At 35.6% G+C, this 13,543-nt stretch overlaps 2 protein-coding genes across 3 annotated transcripts in view; one reads left to right on the top strand and one right to left on the bottom strand.

Moving 5' to 3' along the window:
- Positions 1-13,543, top strand: part of LOC121725488 — a 124,732-nt gene that overhangs the window by 51,586 nt on the left and 59,603 nt on the right. The window lies entirely within an intron of this gene.
- On the bottom strand, positions 8,410-11,137 carry LOC121740368. Of its 2 annotated transcripts, none has more exons than XM_042133042.1 (2): positions 11,065-11,137; positions 8,410-10,541 (listed from the first exon to the last, which is right to left on the bottom strand). In XM_042133042.1, the coding sequence occupies exon 2, from the start codon at positions 10,534-10,536 to the stop codon at positions 8,665-8,667; it is 1,872 nt and encodes a 623-aa protein (XP_041988976.1). In that variant the 5' UTR covers positions 10,537-10,541; positions 11,065-11,137; the 3' UTR covers positions 8,410-8,664. The 2 variants fall into 2 exon arrangements, with proteins under 2 accessions (XP_041988976.1, XP_041988977.1); XM_042133043.1 differs by lacking the exon at positions 11,065-11,137 and having other exon boundaries at positions 8,410-8,562; positions 9,153-10,608.

The following is a 13,543-nucleotide window of genomic DNA, read 5'->3' as shown; positions in this document are numbered from 1 at the left end:
ACTGTTATTTCTAGGGCGTTTTCTTTTAACAGGAGCCAATAGCATATTTTGTAAAATATAATTAATTATCTTGACTTATCTTGTCAGGATTACGGTAAAACTTTTTGCGGAAGTAAAAAAACATCATTACAAGTCAACGTTGCACATTTGTACATACTCTTCTTGTTGTGACTTTGGTTTTTCTGGCAAGGTTTTTGCAGAGTACCTGGAAATAAATTAAAATAATCTTCAAATGCAGTCGGGGCATTTTAATAGGTTATGTCAGTTTTGTCACCATAGTGAGGTGACCTGCTTAAAAACATCATTAACGCGTGGCTTTCACTTTGGTAAATTTAAGGAGCAAAATAAAAACAAGTACATAGTGTAAGAGAAAAAATGCGTTTATTCAATTGAAATATCAGAACTGTTATTAGAATCGTCATCACTGCTGTCAGCACTCAGAGATATCATTAACTCATTTTCAATAATATTCTCTATTCTTACATCTCTTTCAGAATCTTCTAAAATAATTTGTCTTGTTTTGTCGACTACTTTTCTCCAGTCTTCCGTAGTGACTTCGGCACATGCAGTTTGTAATAAAGTCATCATTTTATTAGTACCGAATGGTGGTTCGGTATTGTTCCGCGCTGCATAACCTTTTATTTGTGCCCAAATAAGCTCTATGGCGTTATAGTGACAATGGTAAGGCGGCAATCGAATAACTTCATATCCATGCTCTACGGCTAGTTTATCAATCACATAGCGAATGTTGGACGGCTTAGTCACTTCCACCATCCTAAGCAACTCTGCTTTAAATAAAGTTGGACTAGCCTTCACACCATTTCTTACTAGCCACGAGGCGATTTCTTCTTTATTATTGGCTGCAGTTGGTGGATTGTCAACCTGCACTGAATGGTACGGCGCATTGTCCATTATTATTTTAGAAGCGTTTTCTAAACTGATAATTAGCTTCTGAAACCACTCTTTAAAAACCTCAAGTTCTGTTTTAGAGAAGAATGCAAGGAGACAGTCTGGAATAAAACCTTGCGAAGCAGATCCCGCATATTTCGGGTTAGGTGTTTGCCTTTTCTGCGAGTGATATTGTCGGGATCTGCAATTGATTCAGTGGTTGAGCTATAAGGTGAGCCAGATCTTGATTGATTCGGTGATCGATGGCGGGTCGTCATGATGGTGATCGTAACGAGCGTGCGGTGCACCGTGCATGCGCACGAGCGTCCGAGCGTCCGGGCGTCCTTGAATGTCCGAGCAGGCGAGCGTGCGAGCGGGATGGGTATTATTACAGATGCTGTCCAGTTTACTCGAGGTGGAGCGGGGTTTACACCTCACTGTCACACACAAGTCACTGCACACTTTAAATGTCGTAAGCGTTATAATTCACAAACGGAAACTAGCACTTATTACTTAACAAGTAAGGAATTATTTAGATTGATACGATTACTAGTAATTGAATAACGAAGCGAAACGCGTCCACTTCTGGCAAGGACCGGCTAGCAAATCCTATTATATATATTAATAATGGCTTAAATGTATAAATAAATTATAATAATGGTGTAGGCCGCTGTGTCATCAGTCCATGCCCGTGAAACCGTGTGGTTTGCATTTAACCATGTCTCGTCTATAAATACAACGTTGCAAAATGTAACTCTCTTCAAAATAACTAGCTATTTGACCGAGTTTTGCTCGGTATTCGATAAAACACGAATTAAATAACATTTTCTAGAAATGATTCCTAGCTAGATCGATTTATCGCCCCCGAAACCCGCTATATACTAAATTTCATGAAAATCGTTGGAGCCGATTCCGAGATTCCAATTATGTGTAATGTGTCGATCTAGCGACCGGTCGTGCTCCGCGTTACACGCGCAGCAAAAGTAATTAATATTTTTGCGAATCGCGCAGCACATTGCCGCTGCACGTGACCATGGCGCTCGTGGCCAACGAGTTGCTGGCGTTTATCTAGCATGCCATAGACACCATGGACGAAGTCAGCATCATGCAGATCTGTAAGTCCTCCTTCACCAGTGAGGAGATTTGCAAGGGGAAGTAGCTGCTGTATGAGACGTTCGGCCAGAGCGCCAACATGCCGTCGCGACGAAGAGACGGAACGGAAAGAAGTGTGCAGGATATCATCTCCCTGCTGAAGCAGACGGATCCGGATGAGGTGCCGGCTTTTGTGGCTAAAGAGCTGCACAAGCTGCCACCCGTCACGCTGGACCACGTCGAGGTCGTCAGTCTACTGAAGGACATCAGGTTCCTGAAGGAGGAGCTGGCCGGAATTCGGGGTAGATTGCAGACCGCTACCGCCATGTTCCGCCGAGTCAGTATTGGGCAAAATTTATTCGAATGACGAATAACGAATGAATAAATTGCTATTTGGTTATTCACGAATAATAGATAATTTCTTTTATTCAAAGGAAAATTATTCGAATGACGAATATTTTTTTTTATTCGTTAGTTGGATAATGAATAAAAATAAAACAAGGAATAATGGATTTTAAATTAAATATTTATTTTCTTTCAATTATCATAATATTGTACTAGCTATTTGACCGAGCTTTGCTCGGTATTCGATGAAAATGACATTTTCCAAAAAAGATTCCTAGCTAGATCGATTTATCGCCCCCGAAACCCCCTATATACTAAATTTCATGAAATTCGTTGGAGCCGATTCCGAGATTCCAATTATATATATATATATATATATATATATATATATATATATATATATATATATATATATATATATATATATATATATATATATATATATATCGTTTAAAGATATAAGATTTACAGTTTAGTGGAGCGCCTAGAGCGTAAAAATCATGCAAACCTCCGATTTCCGTTATAGTAGATGAAAATTAAAAAGGAAAAAAAGGGAAAATTAAAAAGGAAAATGTAAAAAAGAAAATGACACTTAAAAAAATCTTTCACTGAAACAATTTTCGGAGTTCTAAACCTCTAGGCGCTACACTAGTTATAATTATTTCTTAATATTCGTTTTCATCACTACTCTTTCTTCAAACATGTTGTCAGACAATTTGCTTGACTTTGGCAGGTTTATCATAGTGGCGTAAGAAAAAACACGTTCTACTGATGCAGATGAAGGCAATGGTGTATTGTATTTATGAAATATAGTTTTTATTTCAGGATAGCGATCTAAAACATTGAAAGTGCGATCTTCTTCAGCAAAATATTGAGATACTATTACATCAGCCCTGGTTTTTGGTGACTGCTTTTGTGTGTCAGCTTCGCTTCCCGAGTCTGATTCGAAATCAAAAAATGAGTTTTCTGGATCAGCAGCAACTCCATTTTCAGAATGCGAAAGATTTTTGGACACTTCTTTTGCTATTTCATGTTTAAATAATGTTTTGATTCTTCTTTGTTCGTGTGGTGTAATGCAACTAAACCATTTGTTCTTAAATCTCGGATAGGACAACGTCGCAATTATAGCATGTTGACCTTTAGGCGTAAACAGTTGAAAAAACTCGTCGAATCTTCTTTCAACGCTTTGCCTGTATGCTGCTGCTAAATCATGGCAATAGGTTAATGGAATGTTCTCTAATTTTTGTAGTTTCTTGCGTAAAGACATTAAACATAGGATCAGAAGTCCATAATGCATTTTTGTTTCTCCTTGCAGTATATCTAAAGCAACGGCAATAGGACATGAACATGTGATATATTCGTTTATATATTCATATTCGCGGTCACTGATATAATTTCTGAGGCACAAAGCTCTATGAAGTTTAATGTTCTTGTCTTTGATGGAGTAAATTTGCTTCATAGCGTCATATAAGCTATTCCATCTTGTAACGCCAGGTTTGCTAAGTGTATGTCCTAAAACACCTTGAATGATTTCTGCTGTCTTGGGACGTCCAGCAGCATTCCACAATATGTTACATTTTTCAATAGCATTATGATCCATTTCAGATAATGATGTATTATTATCTACTTTAAGTATTCGATTAGCATCTGTAGTAGCAGACAAATTCAGAGTATGAGCAGCGCATCTGAAATGACACGCTAATTGAAAATCACGTCGATCAATAATCTCTCGGAAATCACCACCTTCATCATCCAAATCATCTTCTTCTAAATCAATCGAATCTGAGTTTAAAATTGATACACCAAACTCTTTGAATGCTTTGATGAAGTTGGAACCATTATTAGTAACTGTTGCGACTATCTTCGTGGAGTTCAGATTAAACTCGGTGTGAATTTCATCAAGTATCATGGCAATTCGTTCATAATTATGAATTCCAGGAAACCTCCTACATGCTAGTGTTTTGCATTGTCGGCTGAGATCCACATCTATCCAATGAGCAGTTACTCCAAGAAAACTTCGTTTACGACTTGACCATATATCAACAACAGTGCATATACATATATATTGTGCAGCTTCTAACATCGATGTGATCGCGGACATTTGCAGCGCATGTTCAGAATCAATTCTTCTGCTCAATGTTCTTCGGCTGATTACATTAATTATTCCCTGGTTTTGTAACCCCAAATTATTTAACATCGTAATAAAAAATGGATCTTCTACTACATTCACTGGAATCATTGAATTAATGAAGAATAGTACCAAATCATGTTCAAAGTTTGTTTGGGAAATTGTGTTTGACTTTGAAGATAAAAAAAATTCTCTTCCAGTGTCGGCACTATAGGTTACTGGGTACCGGGTACTTTAGGTTCACACTTCACACATATCATCAGAATGCTTTTTCCATTCGAAGACGAAGAGTCATACTTAAAAAACTTGCCATCTAACAAAGTTAATGTCGTTTTTACATCTCGACCAATCGACTGAGAATCATCCTGAGAGTCCAAACTCTCTAACTCCATAGTTTCGATGAACAAACCACGCACTTTAAAGATCCAAAAATACCACAATATAATACTTGTGATTTGATTAGCCGCACCGCTCTGGTAAACAGATTCCAAATAACTGGGGAGAGTACCCAGAATATTTGCAATTTTACCAAAACACGCTATTAGTTCGCAATGATCTTGTACTCGTAGTCATCACGATAATATTTATGGAAAAATATTATAAACTAAGTAGACACCATGGTAACCGATAACGGTTACCATGGTGCATAGTTGTCAAAGATAATGTTATCGTGTTTGAGATTCAATAAAAAAAAAACTACTATTCATAGTCAATTTGATCACAGACTTCAACCATAAACCAAATCATGAGACTAATATGCTTGTCATTCAAAAAGGTGGAAGTGTGCACATTGGTGTGTATAATGTTTTATTTATTAAAAATGTATAAAAAAGCATAATAATTTTAAAACAATATTTAGCTCGATGCACTCCTTCTCAATATAAACTATCACTATTCGATTTCATTTCCGCATTTTTCGTAAAAAGGGGTCCAAAGTTTTGCGTTCGTGTATTAATATAGAGTTATTTAAAATAACGAATAAAATCACGAATAATTTATTTGTACGAAATTTATTTACGAATAATTTATTCGTGAATGAATTATTCGCGAATAATTATATTGCGAATAAAATTTTATTCGAATAATTATCTAGATAACAAGATATTCGAATAATGCCCAAGTCTGCGCCGAGTACAGTATAATAAAAAATATCAAATTGTCAAATTAATTGTCATTTTCCGGGCTGATTGCTCCATTATATCCATAATAATTTTGGAATTATTAGGAGAATCATAATGCATGATTTGCGATTGTGACGAAGTGCTACCAGCACTTATATTTGATGTCATTGCAGACGTTCCAGTTGTAGTACTTGTAGTAGTTGGTTAGTAAGTTTGATAACCATAAGTATTAAAGGGAGTTGAGGGGGACATAATATTGTAGTCCGATTCCGTTATGTTCCATCTAGAATTGTGCCCCATGTTTTTGTACTTTCGAATAAAGTTAATCATATCTGCCTGGGCATCTAATTTATACTCACCTTTAATTGCATTAAAGTGAGGAAACAACGACAGCAAAAACAGTTTGTCAGGATTTTCATCCTTGCTTTCTTTTGCTGCATTAATTTTTTCCAGGTTATCAGTTAAAACCTCAACCAACTTTTCTTGCGGGTCTTTACATCGTTTAACCTTTTTCGGTGGGTTATTTGAAGTTATATTAATATATTTATTATGTTCATCAGTAGAGTCGTCATGATTATGGGAAGGGTTTGTTGGCCTTATTTCATTTATTGGGTCTAAAAATGTCAAAATTTTATAATACACATAGGGTTTTCTTGCTTTAGCTCCAGATCCACTTGAAATGTTTCTGACTTTTGCCTTTTCCCTGTTGTAGCAATCTTTTATGCTCTTCCACTTCTTTTGTAGCTCTACAACTGAAAAAAAAGACATTTGTTATATACTATATACTATAAACTATAGTTTTATATTACTATATACTATAAACTATTTTTGTAAAAAATAATGTACATATACATACACTTTTCAAATTTGGCACATTTGTTCAGACACTTATGTAGACTAACATAATTATACAAAAACTTGGCGGTTCTGCAAATATTATCGACGGAGAGCTGGCGACCAAATCGGTCATGTGGCTTCAGCTGTATGAAAACTCCGTAAGCTACTTCCCTGAACGACCCTTACTGACAATCTGCGTGCTGGCAGGCCGTGGGCGGTGGGTGTGGGAGAGGTAGGGTGGGGAAAAAAAAAGAAAAAAAATGTAGGTTCTGCAACTTTAATTTTTTTCCAAAAAGCTTTTAAATTGCTGAACCTAATTTTTTTTTTCCTTTTACTGCCATACCCACCGCGCACGGCCTGCCAGCAGCCCAGCACGCAGATGATCAGAAAGGGTTGTTCTGGGAAGTACCGAACGGAGTTTTAATACAGCTGAAGCTACATGACCGATTTGTTCGTAATCTCTTAGTCGATTACATACATACATACGCGTCGAATTTATAACCTCCTTTTTTTGAAGTCGGGTAAAAATACATAAAAAAAGTAGTACCTATATCAGTTATCTAGCACAGATAGTACAAGATTTGCTTAGATTAGGGCTAAATGGCACTATGTTAATTGTCCATAAATTTATTTAAATACTAGACGAATCTTTTTTTTAAATTTCTTAAATATTAATAGTTTCGGAGTTTTTAACAAAAAACAATACCTTTTTTTTGCAACCTAATTTGCTTATAACTTTTGCAATTTTTTGTGTGCTAATACACGCTTCCGATACATTTTTCTAGACGTCTTCCCGAATCTAATGAGCTATCGCACGTATTTTTATGACCCTTATCTCTATATTTCGCCATTCTCAACTTATCGCTTAGACTAGTAGCTAATGATTGAAATTTGTTACAAAAATTTCGTAACACGTGGTTACTACACGCTATTTTTTCTACGGTCATATTTTCATAAGGTCGTGCTTGTAAAATTTTTGAGTACGTACTTGAATCACCATCACAAATAAGTTTCCCGTACACTAAACCATGCTGAGTGATAGAATTTTTAAAACCATTTACTAAGATTCGGCTTTCCATTCCCGTTGAAGGTCCATTATAGTTTTTAAAACAGAGATGATCTTTCGCATCTCTATTTTCATGTTGGGCCATTTCACATTGTTGGAAATATTTATTTTTTATCCAAAGAAAACTAACTTGGCGATGATTCCGCGCCGTCCTTTTTCACCTGGCATATGAAAGACGGGCGTGAGTGTGAAGAGAGAAGGACGATGTTTGATTTTTGGAGTCAGGAGCGCTCTTAACATTGTTTTTTGTGTTCCTCCACTGGTTCAACAATTGTGGCAGATCTCTTTTTATTGATATAGATTGCGTTGTAACTAAAATAAATAAACGTAATAAAATCACTCAGTACAAAACTATGGCATCAGATAATCCAACCGCAGTCTTTACCTTTGTAGAATCTCTTGCCATGCAGACTTTTTTATTTGGTTATTGTTTTTGGAGACATCCTTGTTTTCTACTAGATGAATTTTGTCTTTTATTAATTGAGTTAGCAACGCCTGCAAAAATCCAAATCATGAGTAATAATTACTTATAAGCAGCGTGGTCATTTCGCGTAGAATGCCCCATAAAATTAATTACTTGAAATTAATTTCATACCTTGTCCGATTCACCCGCGAGAGTCAGACCTTCCTTCATTTCCTAAAGCTGAAAGTTTACCTGTTTGTGACCTTTACAGCGGTAAGACCAGCAACTATGGAGTTTCGATCGCGGTTACCGGAGGTATCCAGTTCTGAAGGTCTACCTGACCTTCGAGAAGGAGTAAAGCTCAATTTCATAGCTTATATTTTTCGCGGTAAGTGGAGGAATCTCGTTTTCCAGTGCCGGACATTTTGCTTGCTTCCCACTTTTAAACTTTCTTCAAGTATTAGACTTTGATGATGAGACTTTTGATGTCTAGCAGTTGCTTCCCACTGCTAGACACCCTCAAATAGAGATGGGCAATCCACCTGGGTGGGTTTAAAGTCTGGTGGGTAAAAACCGGGTGTTTTGGGTTTATTGGGTTTAAACCCCATAAAGACCCAAATTTTTGGGTGTTTATGATTTTGTACTTCATCATCGTCATCTCAGCCGCAAGACGTCCACTATACTGGACATAGACAATATTATTATGCAGCCTACAGAATAAAAAACTTTTAATTTGATTTTGAGTTTATTAAGAAAGAGATGAAAGTAAAATGTAAAACTACAGTCAATCACTGTCAGATTCAGAGTTATTACAAGCGATGAATTGTATAGGTTCGATAGGCTCTATTTCGTCTAAACTGTTATGTTCATTTACTTGCTCAATGAAAGCTTCTAAGGTATTTTCTTCATTAAACTGAATGTCCTCGCATTCAGCTTTATGTTTAAGATTCCAGTTATAACAAATGAATGAAATTTTTTCAGTTCTTTCAGTTGTAAGTCGATTTCTTTTGTTATTATGTATGTAGCCTTGGATACTAAAGGAACGCTCAGTGGCTGCCGAAGTACAGGGAGCTGATAGAATATGAATCGCTACTTTGCTTAACTCAGTGGAACCACAAATACCTTTCCACCATATTAGGGGCTCAATGCTATCTAATGAGCTCCATACAAATCCTCTGGCCCAAAAGTTTTCTTTAGCTTTATAACACGCCAAATCTGCCATTACATTTGACAAACTTAAGTGTTGGCTTAAATTGTAGATAAACTCCATACCCTTAAGTTCTTCCTCTTGAGTAAGTTCGACTCCTAGAGTCCTGGGGTCTAGAATATATGCTGCAAAATGTATTGGCCTCATTGCCATATTGCATCTTGAAGATACTGATGTTAGAATCTGCTGTTTGCTTTCTTCGCTCAATGTCGAAATCTCATTTAATGCAAAACGTATCTTAGCTTGTACATCTCTAAATGTAATGTATGTGCGATGCAAACGATTCTGGTCGCTCTCTAAGTAAAATATGCTTTCAGTGACTGGTTCCAAAATACTTATACATTCCCCTGTCTTCGTCCAGAAATCATCACTTAGAATTAAATCTTTAATATCTCTTGAAATTACCACATCTTCTTTAACTGTTAATATTTGCAAAGCTATCTTATTTGCTTTCAAACTTTTTAACGAAGTAACATGACTTCCCCATCTTGTAGCACAAGGCAATTTTAGTGTTTGTGTAGAATCTTCACCCTGCCTTGATTTTATCAACAAGGAACTTAATCGTTGACTCCTTTTAACAGTTTTTATTATATTTATGGCTTGCATAATAAACACAGTTACTTCTTGTATCTTTACAATATCTTGGCACAACAAGTTAAGGATATGTGCACAGCAACCGAGAGGAACAACATGTGGATATTTGAGTTTTGTTAATTCGAATGCCTTTTGTATATTTCTAGCGTTATCGCCAATAAGTACAAGAAACTTATTTGCTCCATATACTTTCATTACTTTTTCAACTTCTTGGCTAAGGTATTCACTAGTGTGAGGATTACTTTCTGTATTCAAACTTTTAACGTATGCAGGTTGAGGTTTTGATATAAGAAAGTTTATTATTCCTTCATTTCTTAAATTAGACCAGCCATCGCACTGAAGGTGTAAGTAACTACAAGCATTTAGTTCCTCATTTAACTCAAAACGCATTTCTCTATATATTTTATCTAAGTATTTTGTCGCTAAAGCTTTACGTGAAGGTATTTTAAATTTTGGTTGCAATTTTTCGAAAAATTGTATCCATAAAGGATGTTGCACCATCGATAGTGGCGTCCCTGTTACAAATATAGCTCTCGCTAATTCTGTTTTTATATGATCATCGGTGTCTTGAAACTCAGCATTTATTGTAGTGTTAGCAGACGACGAGGGGCTTATAAAAGAATCATTTGTCTCTATCTCTGACAGTCCAGACATTTTGGTTTTGGACGAGCTATCTTTTATAAGTTTCATAGAGTCTTTTAATGTTTCTGGAGATTTTGGACAAGTGATAAGATGTTGAAGCATTTTGGCAGCATTACTGAATTTGTAGACCTTATTACAAAGCTTGCAAGAAACAGACTTGTTTGGTAAAGTACGGTAGTGCTCCCATATGCGTAAATCTTTAGGTCTCCCCATTGAACCTAAAAAAATGAACGATGATTAGTTGGTCTGACGAAAATTCAACAATAGAGTGCCTATTTTTTTACAATGATTATTTCTTGTTATTTACAATAAATTTTTAAAAAAAAATTAAAATAAATACAAAAAACCTTTGTAAAGTTACATCTCCTCGGAGGATTAAACGCAGACGCTAGTTTATTATCGTATTGTTCTGTATTTTTCTCAGCAACTTCTTTAATTCGATTAGGTACTTACGCATATTATGTTAAAAATAAATATCTAGTACACATCTTAGGCTATCCACCATTATTATCCAAAGACGACTCTCAGCTAACTATGCACTATCATCCAAAATAAACGTGTATGGAAAATTTTATCCCAGTCGGTTGAGGATTGAGGATAATTGCATCAACATACGAACATACCTACATACTTTTATTTACATAACGCAAGCTAAATAAAAGCTTGTAATAATACATCTAATTTTAAGTTAAAATTGTTAAGTGATCATGATATAATTGTATCATTCAAAAATCCACTTACCTTTAATTATTTCTTGTTAAGTATAAATATTATTTCAAATCTGCTCCCTTAATATGCACTTTTTTACTGCTTTTCCTACCTAACACGTTACCAGGAAGTCACGTTATCAGAGTCAGAGTAATAGTGAACACGTTTGACAGTGATTGTCGTCGCCTCATATTCAGCGTCGACGAATAGGGGAATCCCCAGTCATAATGTATTGCATGCGTGGCGGTCTTACTTCAAATCCATAAACAAAGAGATAATTACAGAACTCGATACTAGATGGCGCTGTTTTTGTTTGAAGAAAGTTTGCGGGCTAAAATACATAGAATTTCATCAATGACTTCCACAAAGAACAACATTTCTGTTTTTTCTAAGTCCGTATCTCTTCCGTATATTTCATAAGATATAAGCTTGGGCTACATTGTTATGCAACGTGATTTTGTCGCTGTCTTGCTAGCAGGGTTGACAGATATACGATTTAAATCGTACTCATACTATTATTTGTCTATTTTTTAATGTACGATCGTAAAGATTATGATCGTAATTCGCACAAAAACATACGACTTTTTGGTTACCTGGCAACATTTTTATTATGAAACGAACATGCTCACATCATCAGTCACATGCAACAATTTATTGGGGATTTCCCCTTCACATCTGGCAGTCCTGCTTGCTAGAATATAGGTAAGTCAGCCACAGTTACTGACGATCGATATTTAAAGGGTATTGTTTTTGTGCTAAATATTTCATAAAAACGTTATTTAATACTTTGTGGATTATTAATTTAGTTGATAATCACTGGAAGTAAAATGGATGCTAATTTGAGAGATCAAGATCTTCGTATAAAACAGTTATTAAAAGAAAATCTACGTAAGTACTCTTTTTATACCTAGGTAGTTAAGGTATAATAAACACAAAAGGTACTTAGATCGCGTGAGTTCGAAGCATTTATTCTAATAAATTTAATTTAAAATTGTAGAAAGAAAAAAATGTCTGCCAAGCCGTAGCCGAAGCCGATCTCCAAATATATTTGGCGATAGTGAGACCCAGTGTCCAGATGATTTACCCAGCGTCGTCGCAACAAAGAAAAAAAACGAGGATAAAGTAAAAGAAAATTTACTGAAAGAAGAAACAAACTGTTCTAAATGCTTAATTTATGGAGAAGAGGATAAAAGAAATGAGTATTTCGGACTGTTAGTGGCTCAAGAATTTAAATATATACGGCCATGTGTGCGAACGAGGTGTTATGAAGAAATTTTAAAGTATCTACGGGAAGCAAAAGGCCAACATGTTGATCAACTGCAACATGAAAACACTGAAAATTAATTACTTTCATTTTATTATATATAGATTTTTAAAATTTCCTGAAATATTATTAGTTAACGTTTTATTTAATATTGTAGAATTCATCAATACAATTTATAAAAATAATTTATTGGTATTACTTACATATTTTCAAAAAAATACGTAAAAACCTATTTTTTTGGGTGATTATGGGAGTTTATGGGTGTTTATTGGGTTTTTACCAAAGCACCGGGTTTAAACCCGGTGCTTTGCCCATCTGTACCCTCAAAGGCTAGTACATTAGCCGTCAAATCCGCCGCCGTTTCAACGAACCAATAACAGACAGTGTGGTGACTTATTGCATTATAAATCATGAAATTGTGAGTAGTAAGTTTGGTCTTAAAATAAAGAGAGCTGGCAGTCAAGTAAAAAAAAAGTGTAGGTACAAACTTTGACAGCCTCAAGATCCATCGTTAAAAGATTAATTTAAGGCCGATTTTTTTTATCAATATGACGTACGTACTCATCTGTGCTTAAATTACCAACCGCATGACTGCTACATACGTCGCACATATATTTTATTATTTTTATTTTTAAGGTATATAATTATATATTCACAATTTTTTCTCGTTAAATGCTTTTTGAAATGTAAACCTACAGACGGTCGGCTCTGCGCTTTCGGAACAATACTTTTTGTTTGTATTATATAGATCAGCCATTGAGCGAAAAGATGGTTCTACAAATAATTTAGTTGTTTCCTTACGTCTGTAATGCGACGGTAGCGATCAATATCATCCAAAAAACAGTTAAACGTTAGCAACTTTCTTTCCTCCCCACGCCTACAGATTGAGCTCTTCTTGTATTTGAGTCCGAAGGGCGTCACAGTACAAATAAGTTTGGGAAGCCCTGAGTTAGGCAATGGTAAGTCAAGGCTTATAACCAAAATCATAGTGAGGACATGAAGCACCTGGATGGCAAGTAATGCAGCTTAGTCTTCGGAAGTGGGGGATTTTTGGTTTAAGTTTGTTCCATATTACTTGATGTACCTGCATAGTACCACGAAAAGGGCGGATATTGCAGTTTTGAATTTCGTTTTTAATTTCTTTTGCTGTAGTAACGTCGACCTTTATTACGTCAATTCCTTTACAGTTCTCATCGAATGTGTACAACATTCGATATAACCCTCAATGTTGCTAACATCATTTCCTCT

Source organism: Aricia agestis, chromosome 3 (assembly GCF_905147365.1).
Source record: "Aricia agestis chromosome 3, ilAriAges1.1, whole genome shotgun sequence".
NCBI lineage: Eukaryota > Metazoa > Arthropoda > Insecta > Lepidoptera > Lycaenidae > Aricia > Aricia agestis.
Note: the sequence above shows the minus strand (reverse complement) of the source record. Positions and strands in the feature narration are given on the sequence as shown.

Excerpts from the sequence above, each read along its gene's own strand:
- LOC121740368 (XM_042133042.1), bottom strand. The coding sequence starts at position 10,536 with ATGGGGAGACCTAAAGATTTACGCATATGGGAGCACTACCGTACTTTA.